Consider the following 22,351-nt stretch of genomic DNA (forward strand, 5'->3'; position numbering starts at 1 on the left):
CTTTCTCCAGCAATCCAGACTAACATGGAACTCTGTAACTTGAACTGTATTGTTTTCAGCTCCCTGAACCTGTTTTCATCAAATTACTATTGGCCTACATTGAAGGACGTTATGAACAAGAACCTGTCAAAACTGCTCACTGTGTTTACTAGGAGAATGTTGCTAATTACATTACACTTATTAATTACATCGAACATCCTTCCTGGGAGATCCCATGACAAATTTTCTTTTGAGTCTCTGTCAGTACTGAATGTGCTGCCCTCAGGCAACTAATTAAAATTAATTTGTTTTAATTTTATGGCCACTTTAAAGCATGCACCTGCTTTCTTCTTTGTATGGATTGCTGGGAAACTGAGAGTCAATGTGATGAAGTTACCATCTCCAATTAATGGTGTTAAATTTTGAAATACTTTTATTTTTAACATTTATGTAATACCCTTATTGTCTAGGTTCATATCCCTTCTACTCACATTTTTACTTTTCCTTAATTCCTTTCCACTCAATTCAAACAAATTTTTGCCTCATTTTTATCAATTTATATAAAGTAGATAAAAACTTCTGGATAGAGAAACAAAGACTATAATGCCTGGTACTTTCAATTAATTGTTTCTCAGAGGCAATGAAAATTCTCTCATTTTCTAAGTTGATAGTCTAAAAAATAGAATAGAATTATATTATTTTATTTTATTTTTATGTTTTTTTTTGAGACAGAATCTTATTTTGTCACCCTCAATAGAGTGCCATGCGTCACAGCTCATAGCAACCTCAAACTCTTGAGTTCAAGTGATCCTCTTGCCTCAGCCTGAACTATAGGTGCCCACCACAACACCTGCCTATTTTTAGAGACAGGGTCTCACTCTTGCTCAAGCTGGTCTCCAACTCCTGAGCTCAAGCGCTCCACCTGCCTTGGCCTCTCAGAGTGCTAGGATTACAGGCATGAGCTCCCAATTGGGATTACATGCTCCCAATCAATGAATTATATAATTTTATAAAATGGAAACAATTATATAGAATACTGCTCTGAACAAATACACCATTTAATAATGCACTATTACATGCTCCCAATCAATGAATTATATAATTTTATAAAATGGAAACAATTATATAGAATACTGCTCTGAACAAATACACCATTTAATAATGCACTATTTCATGAAATATTGAAAGCAGAGGCCTGTACCCAAGGTCAGAGGCAATAGAAAGAAGAATTCAGTAGTTTAGGAAGTCAAGTATAAGTGAAAACACTAGGTATTTTCTCCAGAGCTGCAAACCATGGCTGATGATTCCCATCTACTGGTACATAGTGACTCCTGGAAGATACATCAAAGTAGAACCACAGACTGTGACTCTGTCTGGAGTTAGGATCTTTTCAAATGCAGTTAAGGTACAAATCTAGAGATGAAATCATCTTGAATTAGGACGGGGCCCTAAATCTTCGTAAAAGACAGAGAAGGAGAAGACACAGAAACACACAGAGGAGAAAGGACGAAGAGTCAGTGAAGGGCAAAAGAAGCCAGCGCAAAGGCAGAAACTGGAGGGCAGCCACAGCCAGAGGTGCCAAGGACTGCCAGCAACCAGCGGAAACTAGCAAGGAGGCTCTCTGAGCCTATATATATAATTGTTATATAGAATTGTTTATATTGTTTGGAAGGAACCAAACCCGGCAAAACCGCGATTTGGGGCCTCTGGCCTCCGAAACTGTGAGAGAATTAATTTTTGTTGTTTTAAACCACCTGGTTTGTGGCAATTTGTTACAGCAGCCCAGAGAAGCTAATGTACTATGTTAGGCCAAAATTCAAATTCACATGAACTGATGCTTTAGATTTTAGAAACTTTCTCTATGAGTTTAGCTCTTGGTCAAAATGGCTTCTGTAACCAAATTTTAAAAATTATCTCAAGCACAAATCAGTGACTGATTTGTCATATTAAATTGAAGGTGCTTGTATTTTAGTTTAAAGAATTTTTCCAGAATGTTACATACCTAAAAGACTATTCACTATCACATATTTTAACCATTACCCATGTCTATGTGGTTAATAGACAATAGTATATCTAATAGTACGAAAGGTGACTGAAGACGACACGCGTGAGCATAATATCTATAATCAGGTTGTGTAAGTCAAACATTATGGAACTCCTCAAAGTAGAGTCACCAACATTCTACATATCATTGAAAGAAGATCTTTTGGATAAACTTTTTTTTTTTGTTTTTGAGACAGAGTCTCATTCTGTCACCCTGGGTAGAGTGCTATGGCCTTATAGCTCACAGCAACCTCAAACTCTTGGGCTCAAGGAATCCTTTTGCCTCAGCCTCCTGAGTAACCAAGACTACCAATGCCCTTCACAACACCTGGCTAGTTTTTTCTATTTTTAGTAAAGATGAGGTCTCAATTTGCTCAGGCTGGTCTGGAACTCCTAAGCTCAAGCAATCCACTCGTATGGGCCTCCCAGAGTGCTAGGATTATAGGCATGAGCCACCACACCCAGCCTGGATAAACATTTTTAAAAGATGGCAAGCAAAAGTAAAAAATTTTGAAAAATAAAATATGGCAAGCAAAGATGACAATGAGCTAGGAAAGGGGGAGAAAAAGTGAAACAGAAAATATTAAGATAAAAGAACTCAGGACAAATAATAATACAAGACAAGTATTAGAGTATTAGACAGTAATGAATAAAAAGAATAAACCAGGGAAAAATAGAAGTGATTTCATAAAAGTAATAAGTGAAAAAAATTGAAAAAAAAAGGTTAGATTTAATTTAAAATGTGAGGACAAGATGATCTGAGTGTTCTTTTCATATTGATACCTGGTCATATCCAAGTATTTAGAAATTGGTTTGCAATACCTAATTTCACCAGAGGATGGTAGAATAGGGTCAAAATACACACAAGAAATGCTAGTTTATATTTTTCTCTCAGGAGTTCCCAACATGCTAAATGACATGTCAAATTTGTAGACTTATCAAAATCGTTTTATTCACAAGTAAAATTTAGAAAGATAATACAATTGGTGGGTTGGTTAATTAAAGTGTTCCTCTGTTTGGCTTGAGGTATGAAGAGGAGAGTAGGGAGAATTCCACCCTGGGACATAAATTACAGTTAAGACAAAGAAGTTCCTTGTCGTGGGACAAAGTGTAAGAGGGACTTTACCTAAGAAATCCAAGCAATGTAACCTGGTCTTTTGTACCCTCAATGAGTCCCCAACAATAAAAAATAAAAAGAGATGTTCCTTGTCACATTGAATCAACATAACAAGAAATTTAGCCTGTTAAAGAACTATGTATTTATAAGAGAAACTGTTAAAAACAAACTGAGTTGATTTCTAAGAACTTTACAAATGTTGAAGAGAAAACCACAACCTTCCATTCCAAACCTTAAGGTTGAGGGAAACAGTTAGACAAGGTCCAGGGAATACTCAGCAGGAAAGAGAAAGATTTGTTGTGTGCTAATAAAAATTTTGAGTTACAGCCTGCTAGATATCTTATGCCCTTCCCTGGTTATCACTCTCCCTTTCCCATCTCATTCCCCCAGCTTCTACCAATAGGCGAATGATTTAGAAGATCTTCAAAGGGAACTTTAGCTGCTGAGCAAGAGAAAAAGACAGAGCAAAGACAGAGAGGAGAAAAAGACTTTCAAACATTGAGCGTCTGCTAGATGCAGGATACTGGGATATGGGGCTCCAAAGACCTGGTCTCTCCCTTGAAAACTTAAAAATGTAGGAGTGGGTGACGCCTGTGGCTCAAGGGCGCTGGCCCCATATACCGGAGGTGGTGGGTTCCAACCCAGCCCCGGCCAAAAACTGCAGCAACAACAACAACAACAACAAATATAAAGGAGTTAAGAGCCACTGTCTATCTCTCTGTCCTTCCATCCTGAAGGCTGTCTCACTGATGCCTCTGCCCCCACCCTTTAAACAAGCACCCTGACCTCGCTGAAGCATTGGGGCTGCAAAGCCTTCTCCAGAGGCCCTCACACTTTCTTGTCTACCTCTTCCTGGATTCCTGAGCCTGAGTTTTCTGCATCATTCATCTGAGTTTCTTCTGGTCCCTTCTGCTCCACACAGCCTCTCCGAATCCCAAACCCCCTGACTTTGCTTGTCTCTGAGACTCCACCATCATCTAGCCCAGCCCCACTTCTCCCAGACTCCCTCCTTGCCCTGAATTTACTACCCTTTGTCACCCCAGCAATGACCTAGGCCTGTCTTTGGTTTTGAGGATGCCTGCTCGGAGGGCTCCTTAAGGCTGGCCTCACAACAAAGGCAAAGGTGAAAGTTAATTATTCGTGGGAACCATAAATATATATACCATAACATTATTTAATATTGTGTTCCTTTGTTTCTTTGTGGCAGTATAGACAAAATCTAAGACATCAGTATCTGCCTTTTGCATTCTTATTTCTTAGAAATGATCCAATACTGAGATTAAGGGACGGGTTCTGAATTTTTGATTCCAGATCTACTATTCACTAGCGGATGATAACAGACATCAGTTCCCATCTCTGAGCCTCAGTTGCCTCATATACAAAACCACACTGATGAGAGCTCATGTAGTGAGAATGGGACAAAACTGGTTTTGACCCATATACCTCATGTTTCCCATTCTTACTGTTTTGTAAATTTAACTCCCACCTTGAAGATGTTTATCTTGAGTACTTTAAAAGAATTGAATTAAGAAATTAACTTTTGAATTGGAAATGTTGTAATAAGTCACTGAGTTATGTTAATTATTATTTAAAATAAGAGTTCATATGATGTTTGCTTTATGGATAAAATTGAAATAGAAGAACAGACCAATCTTGGAGAGGTCCTGTTCTCCAGAACCACTGGCCTTCTGACAAAATCTAGTGGACCTATCCAAGTCTCTACACATTAGCTGACAGTAACAGGCAGTAGGACCCTCCTCAGTCTGGTAAGACTGAGAACAATACCACTTCATAGGTTTGTTCTGCAGAGCAAATGAAGTGATAATATATGTTAAGGTCTGAGCATGGAACTTGGCACAGAGGAAGTGCTCAAAAAATGTCAGGATGAAATTATATGGCTGCATCTTAAATCTATTTTGTAATCATTTAAGAAATGCAAATATTAGCATTACAAATTTTTATTGCTTTTTTTTTATTCTGAAAATGTCAAGTGGCAAATATATAAAATATCCAATCAAAAAGAACAAGCTTTCCCATCTGATTAGTCAGGCCCGAATTCCTCTAGGACTGCTTATTCAAGTTTCTCCCTTTCTCCCTTTTTGATCGTTTCCCATATGTTCATTTGTTTGATTTGTTTTTGTTTTGTGTTTTTGACACAGAGTCTTACTCTGTCATCCAGGCTGTAGTTCAGGGGCTTCTTCAGAGCTCCCTGCAACCTCAAACTCCTGAATTCAAGAGATCCTCCCCCCTTTGCCTCCCAAAGTGCTAGAATTATAGGCACCTGCCACAACACCTAGCCCACCTGCATTTTTAACATGATTTTCATTTTACTATAGACTTGAAGCATAAACATCGATTTCATTTTTTTTTTTTCTTTAAGAAAGTCTCACTGTTTCTCCCTCAGTAGAATGCCAGGGCATCATAGCTCACAGCAACCTCAAACTCTCTGCTCAAGTGATCCTCTTGCTCAGCCTCCTGAGGAGCTAGGACTACAGGCGCTCACCACAATGCCCAGCTACTGTTAGAGACAGGGTCTTGTTCTTTCTCAGGCTGGTCTCTGAACTTCTGAGCTCAAGCAATCTACCTGTCTTGGCCTCCCAGATTGCTGGGATTACAGGCATGAGGCACTCAATTTCAAAATTAAGGTAGAAATAGATGTAAAACAAAGAGTAAGCCTTTCCCTCCTACTCTAGATTTCTTATTCTTTTTTCCCAGAAATAATTAATACTTTTATCAAATTCTTACCAATCTTTCAATTTTCTGAACATATTTGTTTCACACAAAGGAGGTCATACTATAATACTCCTTTGCATCTTACTTTTTTATTTAACACAATACTATATTATATAACATAGGTCTATCATATCATTTTTAATGGCTGCCTATAGATCTTTGCTTAGACCTGATATACTTTAAGCCAAGCATTCCTCTACTGATAGGCATTTATTTGTGATTCCTATTGATATAAATAGCAATGATTTATACACTTATGCCCATACACATCTGCACACTCTAACAAGAATATGTATATGACAAATGTCTAGAAATAACAGTTTTACTGAAGGGGGAATCAGTGTAGAGCCAGCAAGAATGAGGGACAGGAAAATGGCCCCTGGCAAGATGGAACAACAGGAGGACCATAGCCTCACAACTTGTACAATCAACATGGGAGGGGGAAATGGAACTGTGCACCACAAATTTTATGACATCATAGAAATGGGTGAGAGGTCAACTGCAAACTAGTGACACCAAGTGGAAACTATGCATTCCCTATATCATGAATGTACGGGGATTGGGGATTGGTAAAATATGGAATCCTTACTTTGCATATAGAAAGAGACAATCAGGAAAAGAGAACCTATGGGAAAGTATATAAGCCCTTAGACAGAGGAGTTTCAGCAGTGCCAGCACAGGACCCCTTCCATTGTATTGGAAACTTTCCTGTCTGCTTTCCATTTATTTATAGTAAAATCTTTTACTTTTGCTTACTCATGGTCTGTGAATTAATTCTTTGATTTCTGAGACCAAGGACCCAGCAAAAAAATTCCAGCATCATCTTGTCAAAGCCCAGTGCATTTTTAATTTGAGTAAATATTGTGTTAAACTGTTCCGCCTCCATGAGGTGGCACCAGATTGCACTCCTCTCTCTTAACTGAGAATATCTGCTTGTCTGCAACCTTCCATGACATGCATTATCCAAATTTTAAATTGTTTCTATCTGATAGGTAAAAAAAATACTCTTTGATGTATTCTTTGTTATTTTCATTTTTATTTTGTAAATTATGAATGAAACTGAACATTTATTCAGTTTACTAGCCATCTGTATTTTTATGAACCACCTGCCAAAATATTTGTCCATTTTTCTATTATGTTTCTTAAGAATTATAAGTGTCCTTTTTCTTTTCCTAAGTGTTCTTTCTATAGTAAAGGAATTAGCCTAGCCCGTGGTCTGCCATGTGTCACATGATGTTTAAAATGAAAGTAGACCAGATATACTGGCTTACATTCCTAATCCTAGCACTCTGGTGAGGAGGCTAACTTTAGGCCAAGAGTTCAAGATCATCATGAACAACATAGTGAGACCCCATTTCTACCAAAACTTAACAAAAAAACTATCAGCCAGGTATGGCGGCATGTGTCTGTAGTCTCAATTACTCAAGAAGATAAGTTGGGAGAATTGTTCCAGCCCAGGAGTTTGAGACCACAGTGAACTGTGATTGAGCCCCTGCACTCTAGCCTGGGAGACAGAAAGAGAGTCCATCTCAAGAGACAAAGAAATTTGTGTCACTAATTATACCTTCATATCCATGCATGATATATATTGCTGTTCCATAAAGAGAACCTAAAAGAGAAAAATAAAATGAAAAAAATTACAACTGATTTTATAGTTAATGTCACTCTAGAATTTTATTATTGTACTTAATAACACAAGAGTTATCAATTAATGAATCATTTACTTACTATATTTATCCATTCATATGAGTGCCCACAGATATAATTAATAATATTTCCACCTTTATATCATTTTACAAAAATTTACTGCACTACAGATTAGGCTATATGTACTTTGCCTGGAGAACTGAGTTTTGAAAGATAACTCTTTTAATGCACTATGTATAATTATTTCATGGTTGGTATTTAGAATCGTCAAGATATTTATTTATTTATTTATTTTGAGAAAGAGTTTTACTTTGTCCCCCTTGGTAGAGTGCTGTGGCATCACAGCTCACAGCAACTTCAAACTCTTGGGTTCAAGTGTCCTCTTGTCTCAGCCTCCCAAGTGGCTGGGACTACAGGTGCCGGCCACAACGCCAGGCTATTTTTAGAGGTGGGGTCTCACTCTTGCTCAGGCTGGTCTCGAACTCTTGAGCTCAAGCAATCTGCCAGTCTCAACCTCCCAGAGTACTGGGACTACAGGCTTGAACTACTGTGCCCAGCCCTCATCAAGACATTAAATAATTCTAGAAGAAACCAATGCTGACCAAAAAAAGCTGACAGTAGCAAAAAGAAGCAAGATGATCATACTCTTTTGTAAATGGTGGTAGGTGATAAATGCTAAAACTAGAAAAAAAATTACTGATTCTGCAAAACCCCCAGTGACTAATGTCCCAGTTAGACTTTAAGTTTCTGATGGACAGAAACTGTATCTTAAGGTTCTTTATGTGCCCTATAATTAACAAATTTTCATAAATATTTCCAGACTAAATATAAAATTAACAGACATTTTTAACCATGTTGAGTATTACCTAGTTAACACTGTATATTATACCTTAAACATAAATCAGTAATTTCAGGATAAATACATTTATTCCCCATATTGACTATGCCTCCCATGTCTCTGATTCATCATTCCTTCATATGCACAACCTCTATGCCTATAGTATCACATTTTATTTAATTCATTCAATACTTAAGAGATTTTCTTTCTACCATTTCAAGTTATCTAAATGTAATTAATATTTATTATACTATCAATCTTTTGTAGCAATATATTTTGGGGAAATGAATATAAGTATAGGAAAACTTATATATCAAAAACTGTTCAAAGTGAAAGTCAACATCACCAACAATACTATATGTCCTTAGAGAATTAGGGTACCCTAATTTTGAGGAAATGGTCCTTTCAGATCAAATGGTACCAAAGAGATTAATGGATCTATCTGGCTTAAAATTGGATAAAACAGTTTTAGAGGTCATCTGCTTTTAAAGGTACAGATAGTGGTGATTCTGCTATCCTTAAGTTTCTCTTGCTCCATATATGCCTCAAGTTGTGAGAATAACATGATTTAGAAGATGGTGCAGATCCTGGACTTTGAGAGTGGGAAGCTGCCCTCTGCAGGAGGTTCCGGGAAATGGCCCTCTGAAAATTCTTCCTGGAAGACCCTGCAGCCATGTTGACTACCCAGGGGTGATCCAGGGCCTGGCCAGCTGACATGCGATGACTGGCCTCCAGAATCAGTAGTTTGTCTATAAAGTCTTTCACCAAGTGGGAAATACTTGTCCAAGGCTGAGAAGAAAAGCAAATAAATAAACTAAAATAAAATAAATAAAATAAAAATACACACAAAGAATCATATTCTTCATTGCATAGATTAATAATGCCCAGCAAATCCAAAAAAAGTGTTTTTAAGTAGACAATTTGAAAGTTGTGTCATTATATACATAGAAAACCTAAAAATCCACTTTTGAGAAAGGCAAAAAAAAAAAATTCTCTTCTAAACTCTATGTCCAATGAATGAGAATTTCTTCCAGAGTCTGCCCAGTGTGCTGTTGTTAGCAATATGAGTTCCCACATCACAGTTACAGGAGCTGGACCAGGCAAACAGCTGTTTTTGATAAACTAAATCAATATCAGGTTAGTGCTCACCACACAGTGTGGACATCTTACAGCATCCCTGTATCTGTGAGAATGAGATGGAGTGCAAGTGAAAAGTGGATGGATTCAGAAATTACCCCTGTTCTCCCTTTGAAGGCTTACTCTAAACTTGGGACCCCTCCATCTCCTCAGCCTGGAGAGAGAAGAGAAGGACAGAGGGCATTTCAGAGAAGGATGCCCCACAGCACACCTCCTCAAACACACAGGGCCCAACTGTTCCCAACCAGTTGACTAAGGTCAAGGTTCAGCATTTCAGCATTCACAGCCCAATATGCACAGCTAAGTATTTGGTGTTTCAGGGACTTATTCTGGCAATTATTTACAACAACTGTGCATACTTTAAGCACAACAGCCACAATTTGTAGTGGCATTTGTGCACATGGGAGCTGTAGCTTTGTACTCAAAGGTATCTTCTGCATCACCTACTGAGAAAGAAATAAAAACTTCTTACCTGAGGAATTCCAGCCCCTTTCAATGATCAGGCGGAGCCACACTGAACTGCAACAGCAGTCATATCTCACTCCTTAAGTTAATTACCTCTTAAAGTACCTTACTGTGTGGGCTCTAGACTGACACCAAACAGTCATAAAATGCCGTACGCTGGACACCATAACTCCTACCCTATAGTTCAACAAAATATAGCCAATCACTAATCCATGTAATTTCTGTATACCAAGAAGAATTCCTGTCAAACAGCTCTGTATCAGCCCACTGCTTGCTCTCCTTTGCCTTTAAAAACCTGCCTGTAACAAAGGCCAACTGGAGCACTTCCCAAGGCAACGTGGAAGCATCTCCCTGGCAGCTGTCCTCACTTTGGCTCACTCTTTAAAATTATAGTTTGTGCTTCAACCTTTAAGTTGGTACTACCAACAAAGCACATACTTAGTTTTGTAACCTTTGTCCTCTACAAAGGAGAAACATTGAAAAAATTGCCCATATACTCACTTATTTGTTGTATCTTACACACAATTTCTGGTTAATTAGGCTTTTTTTTTTTCTTTAATTTCAGGTTAATGTGAAAGCACAAACAATCAGGTCAAATATTTGAATTTTTTAGGTATATTCCATCTTTTAGTTGTGTCCGAAACCCAAAAGGTGTGCCATGCACCCCTACATTGTGCCCATTAAGTGGGAAGACACTGATTCCCCTCTTGCCCTTCTTCATTTCTCCTCCTCAATTCAAATTGAATTGAATTGAGTTTTACTCCTACATAGGTGTGTGTATTAGATCATCTACTGGCTTTATATTACTTTGAGTATACTGGATATTTGCTTTTCCAGTCTTGTGATACTTTACTAAGAAGAATGTGCTTCAACTCCATCCAGGTTAATACAAAATATGTAAAGTCTCCACAGTAACAGAGACATGGACAGATGGAACTACTAATGAGAATATTCAAAACATGTTATCTTTCAAGAAAGATAAGGAATTCTTACCACCAACTATCTTTGCCCTTGTGTAAGGAAAAATCAGAGTTCATACCTAGACATCACACTCCCCAATCTCAACCCACAATTTATTTTTATTCTGACATGAGGTCTTGGTAGCAATGCTGCCCAGGCTGGACTTGAACTTCTGGGCTCAAGTGATCCTCCTGCCTCAGCTTCTCTAGTAGCAGGGCCCACAGCTATATACCATCACACCCAACTGAACCCAGAATTTGAATAAAAAGAAACCAGTGAAAGAACTACTCTTCTTTTTTCCTTTCAGTTTACTTAGGTAAAAGAGATATGAGAAATTTTTATCCCAGAAATGAAGTCATAAAATAAATGAGCATACTTGCTGAATACTCAAACACAAGAAAACTAAAATGTAAACACTTCAAGTCTAGACAAAGTACATCAGTGGCTGACATTCACAATGGTATGCCCTCTGGTTCTGGCTAGACATCTACTTGGCCCTGGATTCAGACACATTTATCTGAGCTCAAGACTATTTAAATGAAGGTTAAATGAGAAGGCTCCCTGGAACATTTTAAGACAATCAACTGAATCTTTCTAAAAAGAATATGAAATATGTGCGGTAAGGTATATGAAGAGCTCATTAAGATGACCTCAAATGAATATATGTTGAAAATGCAGTTGTAGAAAATAAAATAACTGGTGTGCTGGAAAAAAAGCTCTTCAGCCAAGAGCTTTATTTAAACAGTCTTATTCAAACACAAGACATAAGTTGCAGAATTCTAGAGCCATAAAGAACAACTGAAGAATATCTAGGAATCAATTTCACATTACATATTAGGAGGAAAATGAACTTGTATTTTATTTTTATCTTCTTAATCTAAAGTTTATTTTTGTCTATGTTTAATGAAGTATAAAATATATACATACCCATGTATATTCTATACATGAATAAAAACCAATAGTGCTTGCCCCAAAGTTTTAAATTAATAGTGTTAATGTAACCAAAAACAAATAGGAAACCATAGGTTGAATCGAATCCCCACTCTGCACCAACTGACACCGTTCAATCCCTTTACTATCTTTCACATCCATTTTATGTCCAATGAAGCTCTCCCCATAATTTCCTTCATGGGTCTGGTCAACCTCACTTTGCCTAAATAGGCCCCTTGGTTTGGCTTTTCTCAGCATCTCATATACACGTCCCCAGGCCAGACTGTAACCCTATCTTCCTGTGGAAAAGTGTGAGGTCAGTGGATCTGTACTGAACAGTCTATCTGCTCGCACACCATCTCCAGGGCCTCCATATCTTGTCAGAAAAGTGGAGGTCATCATATCTCTTTCACAAGACTGTTAGTAGGACAAAATTAGATCAAGGATGTGAAAGGTGGTTTCCAAAATATAAAAGGCTGTGTAGATTTTGTTGGTGTTCTTGTTACTATTCAATCCTCACAGCTGAACTCCCTCCTTGGCCCTTTTGTGGACAATTCATTGACTGTACTCAAGAGAAAGGTGATATGAAAATTATCCAATACTTCTCAGACCAATTCCACTTACTAAGGCATGATGAAGGTGTGCTTTCAAAAAAAATGTGTTACAAGAAAGTGGACCATGTAAAAAGAAAGGTAGCACCTTTTTTTTTTATCCCAAGATCATTCAATTAATTTAGTTGCAAGTAAATTGCAGTATTTGTGAAAGGAGGTTTGACCACGAGGAAAGGGATGTTCCTACTTCTTTGCCCATAAGCAGAATACTAAATTTAAAGATTGTGTTTTTGCTTCCTTTCCGCTTTTTCTTTTCCTCTTTGGGTCTTTTGCCTATTTTCTGTCTTTTCCCATGAGACAAGCTTAACTGGATAAAACAACAATAACCAAAAAAGAAGTACAAAACTGAATTTTTTTTTTTTTTTTTGAGATAGAGCTTCAAGCTATTGCCCTGGGTAGAGTGCCATGGCATCACAGCTCACAGCAACCTCCAGCTCCTGGGCTCAAGCCATTCTCTTGCCTCTGCCTCCCAAGTAGTTGGGACTACAGGCACCCGCACAATGCCTGGCTATTTTTTATTTTTTGTTTGCAGCTGTCGTTGTTTGGCGGGCCTGGGCTGAATTCAAACCTGCCAGCTCAGGTGTATGTGGCTAGCGCCTTAGGCATTTGAGCCACAGGCGCCGAGCCAACAAAACTGAAATTTAATACTAGTAATTGCATTACTTATTGGCTTTGGAGGAATAAAAGGAATTTAGAGGGAGGGTATCTTATATGTTATGAATGTCTTGACTCTCGCTTTCAGAGGGAGGAGTAAGCAATGGTTGGACTTTATTGCTTTCTACTTTTCTGATGAACAATCTTCTAATGGCTGACTGAGTCCTAGCCCTTTAAAAAAAGCCTGGCTCTCTTAGTACTGTGCAGACTTGAGCCCCGCCTGGTGAGGACTTGCTGGATTATTCTCCAGCACTGTCCTCCCACCTCCTCCCCAGCTCTTCATTCACAGGCTCTACTCCAGCTCATCCTCTCTTCCTGTTCCCTCCTTTCTTTCCTCCTCTAACAAGCAGACCTCACTTCCCTCTCCAGTGTTCAGTGTCAGCTCACACATTAACTTCTTTGTTCAGGGTTTTCTTTATCTAGGGGTCACCCACTTGCTTTGGGCACTAGAAGCTCTTTCCCTGCACTCCTCACTATGAATTTCTGGGGTCCCCATGGAGGTCCATGGCGCCCCCTCCAGGAGACAAAACATTAACATTTTCATTCTCTTCTTTTTATGAACACCAATTAATGGGGCTATTGTAATAGTTTATGCAAAATATTGATAATCATACAAGAACTGACTAAGTAACTAGTTTAGGGAATTGGGTTAGATTCCCAGGCAATGCACTAGGCTGACCAAAATTAAGCAGCTGGCTAAAACGGTTATAAGAGTCATTTTATTATCAGTTGATTTTATACCAAAAAAAGACTACTGTGAAACAGTAGAATATAATTAGACAAGAACACATGATTCCAGACTCATTGGCAAGAATTCTTATAATTTTTCATTAGTGTTAGAATTCTAGCACCAAGCTTTTCTAACTATTCCATTTAAAAGATGAAAAGGGTACACTTGATAAATGAAGTTTGTACTGCAAAAAGAGCCCATAAAACTAATAACTTATTTAAGCAAAATTCAAACTTGCGGTCCTAGTCTTCATGTTAATAGTGACAATAGCAGTTTTATATAAATAACACTGATTCTATACATATCAACATATGGAACTTTTCTCAGCACTTACATCTATTATTAGCTCATTAGATCTTTGCAGCAACCCTGTGAGGTAGATGCCATTATGATTACCATTTTACAAATGCAGAAACTGAGATACATAGAAATTAAAAACCTGCCCAGAGTTATTTAGTAAATGGCACAGCTGTTAAGTGAATCTAGCCAGTACATTTTTCAGACGTCCAGGTCTTCCATTGATTATGACTTGTTCCCATCCTTTCTACTTTCCTGTTTTAGTTCTCATTTATCAATTTGTATGAGTTTTTCAAAACATATACATGTACAATAAAGTACTAAAGTTCTGTCACATGTAGAAAATATTGTATTTAAATTTGTTATTTAACTTTAATTTTGCTTATGTTGCTGCTATATCCACAAATGTTACATTTTAAGTAGTTATAATCAAACTACCAATATTTCTCTTTATGAGAAATTAAAAGTAAAATAAATGTGCTCATTTGCTCTACACAGAACAAATTTTCCTACTTTGTCAGGCTTCCCACACTCAAACTTTCCTTCCCTACTCAAAACAATAAAAATTAACACATTTACAAACACTGGGAGTTTCAAGTTTAAACAATGGGTAAAGATTTTACACAAGCTGTGAGGCTAAACCTTCCACTGAGAAAACACTACACCACAAAAGGGGCTTGGATCATCTAGATTTAAGGCAGAAAAATCTTTCACCAAACACCCAAGCATCGTGCTGAGCTTCTGAATACACAGGAGCTAAGGCAGCCAGCTCAGGCTCTGCACACTGATTAAAGAAAACACTTCAGACAAGCTCACATAACCACCTGATCATTCATGTCATGTGCAAACTACAGGCAGCTCAGTAACCAAGGCCCTTGCTACCTCGAGACCAATGGTTCTCTGCCCTACAGGGGACATTTAGCAACGTCTGGAGATGTTTTGGGGTGTCACAACTAGAGGAGGTGTGTTGCTGGTATCTAGTGAGTAGAGGCTAAGGACGCTGGTAAACATCCTACAATGCCCGAGACACCCTCCCCTCCCCAGTAAAGAACCATCCAGCCCTAAATGTCAACAGTGTCAAGGTGAGAAACCCTACTCTAGGCTAACACAGTAGGAATAACATAATGATCTCTTACCTCTCCTGTGTAATTATATTTGCCTTTCAGAATCTTCCTGTAAAGTCTTGTATGGCTTTCATCATCAAAGGGCAGGAATCCACTCAGTAGAACATACGTAATTACCCCAAGAGCCCACATGTCCACGGCACTGAGGCTATGTACTCTGGGGTCCCACAGAATGTCCTCATCATCCAGTCACCACTTTTGTTCCCAGAGTGTGCCAAACCAAAATTGGTAATTAAAATTTTTGACTCTGCACCTGGGTGATAGTATAAGAGATTTTCAGAGTTTAGGTCCCTATGAGTTATTTGCAAAGCATGCAAATACCTAATCCCATCAGCAATCATCCAGAGGATTCTGATGGCATCCCGCTCCGTAAAGGATCCCTGAGCAATAAGTCAGTCGAAGAGCTCACCTCCTGTAGCCAGCTCCATCACCATGTAAACGCGATTTTGGGCCTCAAAGATTTCTACGAGCTGGACGATGTAACAAAGGCAAACCCACCTCGGGATGCTGAGTTCAGAGTCACACACTTCTCTGCCTTTTGTCGCTCTGGTTTCCACCACTTTTATTTCAAAAGGCTTCTTGGTGGTCTTCTGTTCTACCCTGACAATCCGGCTGAAATTTCCCCTCCCAATAAGAGCCTTGATGTCGTATCTGCTGAGAAGAAAAATGAAAACTGTTATCCTCTGAAGTGATAATTCACAAAATTAGCTACGTCCATGCTTCATACTGTGTTTTCTATCCTGATACTCCCTCCACCAGATTTCCTTGATTATTATCACTTGTGTTTATTATTTTTGAAAGCTGCCCCAAATCCTCTTTCATAAAGGAGACAACTCATAGATAGGCGATTCGTTGGCAGAAAGTGCTAATAACAATGACTACCATAACAATAACCATTTATTATGCTAATAACAATGACTACCATTTATTATTTTATATATGTATATGCTAGGCATTTTACTTTTTAAAATTTTATACTTATAAAACTCTACTAGGTGATATAAATCTATCCCCCCTTTTCAGATAAGGAAATTAAGACTAAAAAAAAAAAAAATTAAGTGATTTCTCAGGCCACATAGATTTTGGTTAGAGTGCATGAGATTCCAATCTGACCTTTTCATATGTGTTTTACCAAAATTACCTTAATTTTAGGAGCTCATTTTATCACTTTCTTTTTGCTAGCCTTTGTCTTTATCATTCTTCAACAGCAACCATATCACATGGGGAGAATAAAGAAAAAAACTTACTCTTATTTATAACTTCTCAAAAAAGGGAGAATCCTATGTCAGGAGACAGAGCACAAACTGTTTCTTTGGTTTCTTCACTGTGAGCTCAGGCCCAGGCTCCTTTCATATACGGTAGCTATCATTAAAGAAAAAGTGAACATAGCTGTGCTATTATAGGTTTCACAGGGCTGGCGGGAGTAGTGTTAGGGCCACCCCAAGGCCAACAGTGTTCTCAGTTTCTCCCCACCCCACCTTTGTGCAGCTGCAATTTCTAAGCAGTAAAGAGAATTTTAACATGGTATCTATGTCAATGATGTGTAAACTAATTATCTCACAAAAAGGCCAGAAAGTCAGCTCAGATTTCAAAGGCTAGGATTTTAAATCTGAATTATCCATGTTAACATCCACTAATATTTAAGAATCTTATCAAATTTAACCCTCTACCTTTATTTTAGACATACTGAGAAAATGTTAGACTTAAGATCATGATTTTACAGTTAAATTTATTTAGAGAATGATTTAACTCAACCTCTAATTTTACAGATGAGGAAATTTGAAGAGCAGGTTAGCCAATTAGTTGTTTCTGTTGCAGAGTCAGAATTAGAACCCAGATCTTCTTACTTAACATCATAATTTAATACTCTTCTCACTTTATGAAAATCTTTCTCAAGGAAGGATGCCAGAGAATGGAGTGTATCCAGGAAGTACCCAGGGATAAGTCTTTTTTTATATATATATCTCATATTCAATACCAAAGATTGAAATGCAAATATCAATCTGTGGTTTGGTTTGGTTTGTTTGTTTGTTTGTTTGTTTGTTTGTTTGTTTTTGAGACAGAGTCTCACTCTATTTATTGCCCAGGCTAGAGTGCCATGGACTCATCATAGCTCACAGAAATGACAAACTCCTGGATTCAAGCAATTCTCTTGCATCAGTCTCCCAAATAGCTGGGACTACAGGTGCCTACACAATGCCCAGCTAGTTTTTCTATTTTTAGTAGAGATGGGGGTCTTGTGCTTGCTCAGGCTGGTTTTGAACTCCTAAGCTCAAGCAATCCACCCACTTCAGCCTCCTCCAGTGCTAAGATTACAGGCCTGAGCCACCGTGCCTGGCTCAATATGTGCTTTAAACTGTTTTATTTCTTTTTGTTGGGTTTATTCTTCCTATAGTTTGTTTGTTTGTTTTGTTTTGTTTTTTGGCCTGCTTATTTGTTCATTATATTTCTGTGCATACTAAATAACAATTACATTTGGCTGTTTTAGATTATAGGAAACACCTTTGTTCTCCACGGTGCATTTAATTTTCTGGCCAATTGCCTTATCAAAACAGACAGCAATTTAGTAACCTTAAATCGATTCTTTCTTCTCTTCCCTTTTCAACTTTGCTTTTTTTAAATTCACGTGTACTTCCAGTGTGTTTTTGAAGATAATCGCAGCCATTTCAAATTTTATTGCTTTGCAGACCAAATTTTACATTACTTCTAATGTGGATGAAAGTACTTTGCAAATACTAATTTATCACTATGCTCTCAAAACTGCCAGCAAACCCATTTGTTCATCAAATTAATCATCAGATATCAGACAAGCTACCATCTCTAAGGACATGCAGTCTTTTGCCTGACTAAAAGAAGCTTTATTCAATACTGTGGAGGGAGCTTCATATTCCAAATATTTGAAAAAATGTAGGTAATGTGGCATTGTACTGGAAACAGTACGCTTTAAGGCAAGATTCTAAATAATGGAAATAAATGTCTCAGATTTTTATTCAATTTGTCTCATAACAAATTATTATAGCTGTAGCCTTGCTCATGAGTACCCAGTGGTCATGGATGGTGACCATCTTTATGACTTGAGTGGCTATACCTTGTAAAATGCCTAGCACAATGCAGGGGGAGGGAGGTAGCAATGAATGCTGAAAAAAGGATCACTTATTGAATACATATTATTCCTGCATTAGCCATAGATTTTGAAAAATTAAGAATATATTTACAAGGTCTTTTGATTTCCTCCAAAAGAAGGAGGAATGGTACCTCCCTCAACAGGTACCATCAAAGTCAATTTTGTGGATAGTGAAATTTCACATTATTCCAGAGATCATGTAAATTGGAAATACTATTTTAACTTCAGCTGATACAAACTGGGAATTTTTTAACATAACTAAAATAATGAAACATGGAAATAATATCACAGCTTGTTTAATAGACATAATTGTAATGAAGTCCAAAAAAAAGTAAATACAGTCAGATTTAAATTCTATCATCTCTACTCTGCAAGTGTTATAGATGGGCTCACAATGGAGAGGAGAAATAACTATGCTTTAGGCCCCATTCTGCCATTAACTGGGACAAGTCACTTCTTGCCCTTCTGGGTTCAATTCCTCACCTGTTAAAGATGACCCTTGAGTTAAAGTTTCTGAAACCCTTATAATGTTGAGATCCTGCTTCAATGATTCCTGTATACTCTAAGGGGCTGGGACTGCCCTGGGGGGTAGGTATTAGGAGGGAGGATAAAGACTATACCAGAGGTATAGAGAAGCAACATCATCTCCCTGACTGCAGACAACCAGATATACTGCCTAACCAATTCAGTCTTGTCAAGCTCCTTATCTACTCAGATTCAAATTCAGTCACATCAACCAGCCTTGTTTGTCTCTAAACATAGCTGCTACTGGACAGATTCTCCAGTGGTCATTGTACTAAAAGTTCTCAAGGAGGCCAGGAAATGGCGCTGCATGGCCTCTGGGCAGACTTGTGATGAAGTGAGCGTAGGGTTCTAGAACTAGTGCCCTTAGAAGCCAGCTGAGCCATCCACCAAACACTCCAGAGAGGAAGGAGATTCTGCGATTTCCTCACACAACACAACGTGGAAATAATTTCTCAGGCCAACCAACCCGCAAACTTTGCTCATTTTCTACCTAGGACCAGCCAGGTTTTACCTGTACATTTTGGAGACAATAATGAACAGTGCACTAATATCTACATGAGGACTTGTCCCATGCACTGTGTGGCATAATTTATACATATTACTTTATCCTCATAGCAATCTTGTGAGATGCAGATTGTCATTAATCCCATTTTATAGAGGCAGAAATTGAGGAAGACAAGTTAAGGAACATTTTAAACAGCACATGGTAGAAAAGATGGGCATAGCTCATAAATAAGGCTGACTCAGTGGCACGTTTCTATTACACGAATTATAATTCCAATTTCTATAATTTAGTAGAGGACCCTTCACCCAACATGTTTGGTGGGACCCAGCCTCACTATAACCCCCTTTCCTCCTAGTCTGTGCCAGCGTTGGGAGTCCCTGATCTTCCTCAGCCCACAGGATGGGAATAACCAGCCACCCCACCTTTTTGGCTCTCCTTTTCCTGGCACTCTCTGCTCAGAGACATCAAAGAGAAAACGTAGTGAACGTACTGGACACCTGAAAAACTGCAAGGAAAGCTGGTTGCCAAGGCTCACACCTGTAATCCCAGCTGCCAAGGCTCACACCTGTAATCCCAGCACTTTAGGGGAATAAGGGGGGAAGATTGCTTGAGCTCAGGAGTTAAAGAGCAGCTTGGGCAACAGAGACCCAGTGTCTACAAAAAAAATAAAAATTAGCCAGGCATGGTGGCTGGGGCCTGCCTGCAGTGGCAGCTATTAGGGAGGCTGGGCAGTAAGATCCCCAGTCAGAAGTTGGAAGCCTCAGGGACCTGTGATCCCACCGCTGACTGCACTCTCTCTATTCCGGACGACAGAACGCAACTCTCTCAACCACAGCAACAAAAACACAGGGAAGACTTTATCCCAGACTCAGTATGGCAATAGGGGTTAGGCCATCTGCGTTTGCTAACTGGTGCTTATGGAAAGGAAAGTTAAACTCCCACAGAGACTGGGAAACAGTGGCCCTGAAGCTCTGAGTTGGGGAGGAGGGGTGTTTTTGTTTTTGTTTTTTTAGACCCAGTCTCACTCTTGTCACCTTGGGTAGAGTGCCATGGAGTCATCATAGCTCACAGCAACCTCAGACTCCTGGGTTCAAACCATCCTTTTGGCTTAGCTTCCAGAGTAGCTGAGACTACAGGCGCCGGTTAGTTGAGATGGGATCTCATGCTTGCTCAGGCTGGTCTCAAACTCCTGAGCTCAAGCAATCCACCACCCCTCTTCCGCCTCCCACGGTGCGAGGATTACAGGCTTGAGCACCTCGCTGGGCCTAAAGCTCTTGCTTAAACGTTTGGAAGGGACAGTTCCCGGTTTTTGAAAAAAGACATTGCTGGGTTGTAGAAGCTTTAAATCTCTAAGGGTCAGAGAAAGAATTTGGGGAATCAGTGGCCTGTAACCTCAAAAAAACCTATCCAAAGTTGAGTCAGGCTGGAGAGAACGCTAAGCCCGTGGGTCAGCGGTTCATCTTTCTGCCCAGACCCACGGCCACCACGCCACGTTTTACCTGGCCAGTAGCCGGGGGTCGAACTTGGTTCCGACGCGAGCCACCTGCATGCTCTGCGCCACCTGTGCCGCTGCCTCCCGCCCAGGCCCGCGCCTCGGGCGCTGCCGGGGCGTTGACCCTCGTGCTGGACCTGGGCCCTCAAGGGCGGCTCCAGAACCACCTTCCTGCTGGTGCCGCACCCCATGTCCGCTACCCGCGGAAACCCCACTGGGAGGGTCTTTGTTAGAAAGAAAAAACACAGATCGCCTGCCGGGAGCCAGGCTGCTTTCACCCGTCATTGACCGCTCATCTGTACGTACAAGTTGACCGGGAGAAAGCAAAGTGAACTGGAAGGCACGAACCTGGGCTTCACTTACACCATCTCTAAAGTGAGGCAGTGAATATATAGAATTATATGACTCTGTGAAGGATATTATCTCACTAAAAAACTTACATGGCTGATTCAGATCCATTTGAAATTTTTACTTTCAAGGATCTTTACCAAGCTTTCAAATGTTAAAATGATCACGAATATATTCTTTTAACCTAACTAATCTCTAAGAAAGAATAGTTCCTAAAGTAATGTGTACAATAACATGTGTGCTAGTACATAGAGTCTCCTGCTGTATTTCTCTTTATTGTGCATAATTGCTTCATTATGTGGGAGACTGCTCCAGCATTGTTGGAGACCACATGCTATTTGTATATTAATTAACTGTTTATAGTTATTTAAATTATGTATTTTAACCTAATTAAAGCAATAAAAATGTTTAAATAAGCTCTAGACGTAAGACCAGTTTGAAATGAACTTATATTTTTATATCAATATGTTTAGTGCTTGTAATTGGTTTCCAATAACACTTAAATGAACTGAATAAACAAAAATGGTATTTAGCACTCGGTTCAGTGATACAGTGTTCTTTGAAGAGAAATTAGGTTTGACTTCCAGCTTCTAAATAAAAGATCTTACCTCAACCGCTCTTATTGTCCAAAAGTCACAAATTCTTTCTAGATTGTCTGCTGTAACATTCATAACAGTATGTTAAAAATCAGACCAGGTGTGGTGGCTCACAACTATAATCCCAGCATTCTGGAAAGCTGAGGCCAGTGGATTTGCCTGAGCTGAGAAGTTAGAGACCAGCCTCAGCAAGAGCAAGACCCCCTCTCTAAAAAATAGACTGGCATTGTGTCAGGTACCTGTAGTCCCAGCTACTCCAGGAGGCTGAGACAAGAGAGTCGCCTGAGCCCAAGGAGTTTGAGGTTGCTGTGAGCTATGACACTACGGTACTCTACCGAGGGCAACGAAATGAAATTCTGTCTCAAAAAACATATATATTTTAAAAATCGTTCCACTCAGTGCCAGATTCCATCTTATACTCAGTTTTAATTTTTTTTTTTTTTTAACAGAGTCTCATTATGTTGCTTTGGGTAGAGTGCCATGGCTTCATAACTCG

General features: G+C 39.0%; 1 protein-coding gene across 1 annotated transcript; it reads right to left on the bottom strand.

The window, feature by feature from the left end:
* Window positions 1–8,825: 8,825 nt before the first annotated feature.
* Window positions 8,826–21,102, bottom strand: PSKH2 (protein serine kinase H2). The gene is given in 5 exon segments (XM_053558665.1): window positions 8,826–9,146; window positions 15,278–15,411; window positions 15,414–15,916; window positions 20,919–21,009; window positions 21,012–21,102. Coding segments are annotated over 5 exon segments (1,140 nt in total).
* Between the last annotated feature and the right edge of the window lie 1,249 nt (window positions 21,103–22,351).

The sequence above is a fragment of the Nycticebus coucang genome, chromosome 13 (assembly GCF_027406575.1).
Source record: "Nycticebus coucang isolate mNycCou1 chromosome 13, mNycCou1.pri, whole genome shotgun sequence".
NCBI classification, from domain to species: Eukaryota; Metazoa; Chordata; class Mammalia; order Primates; family Lorisidae; genus Nycticebus; species Nycticebus coucang.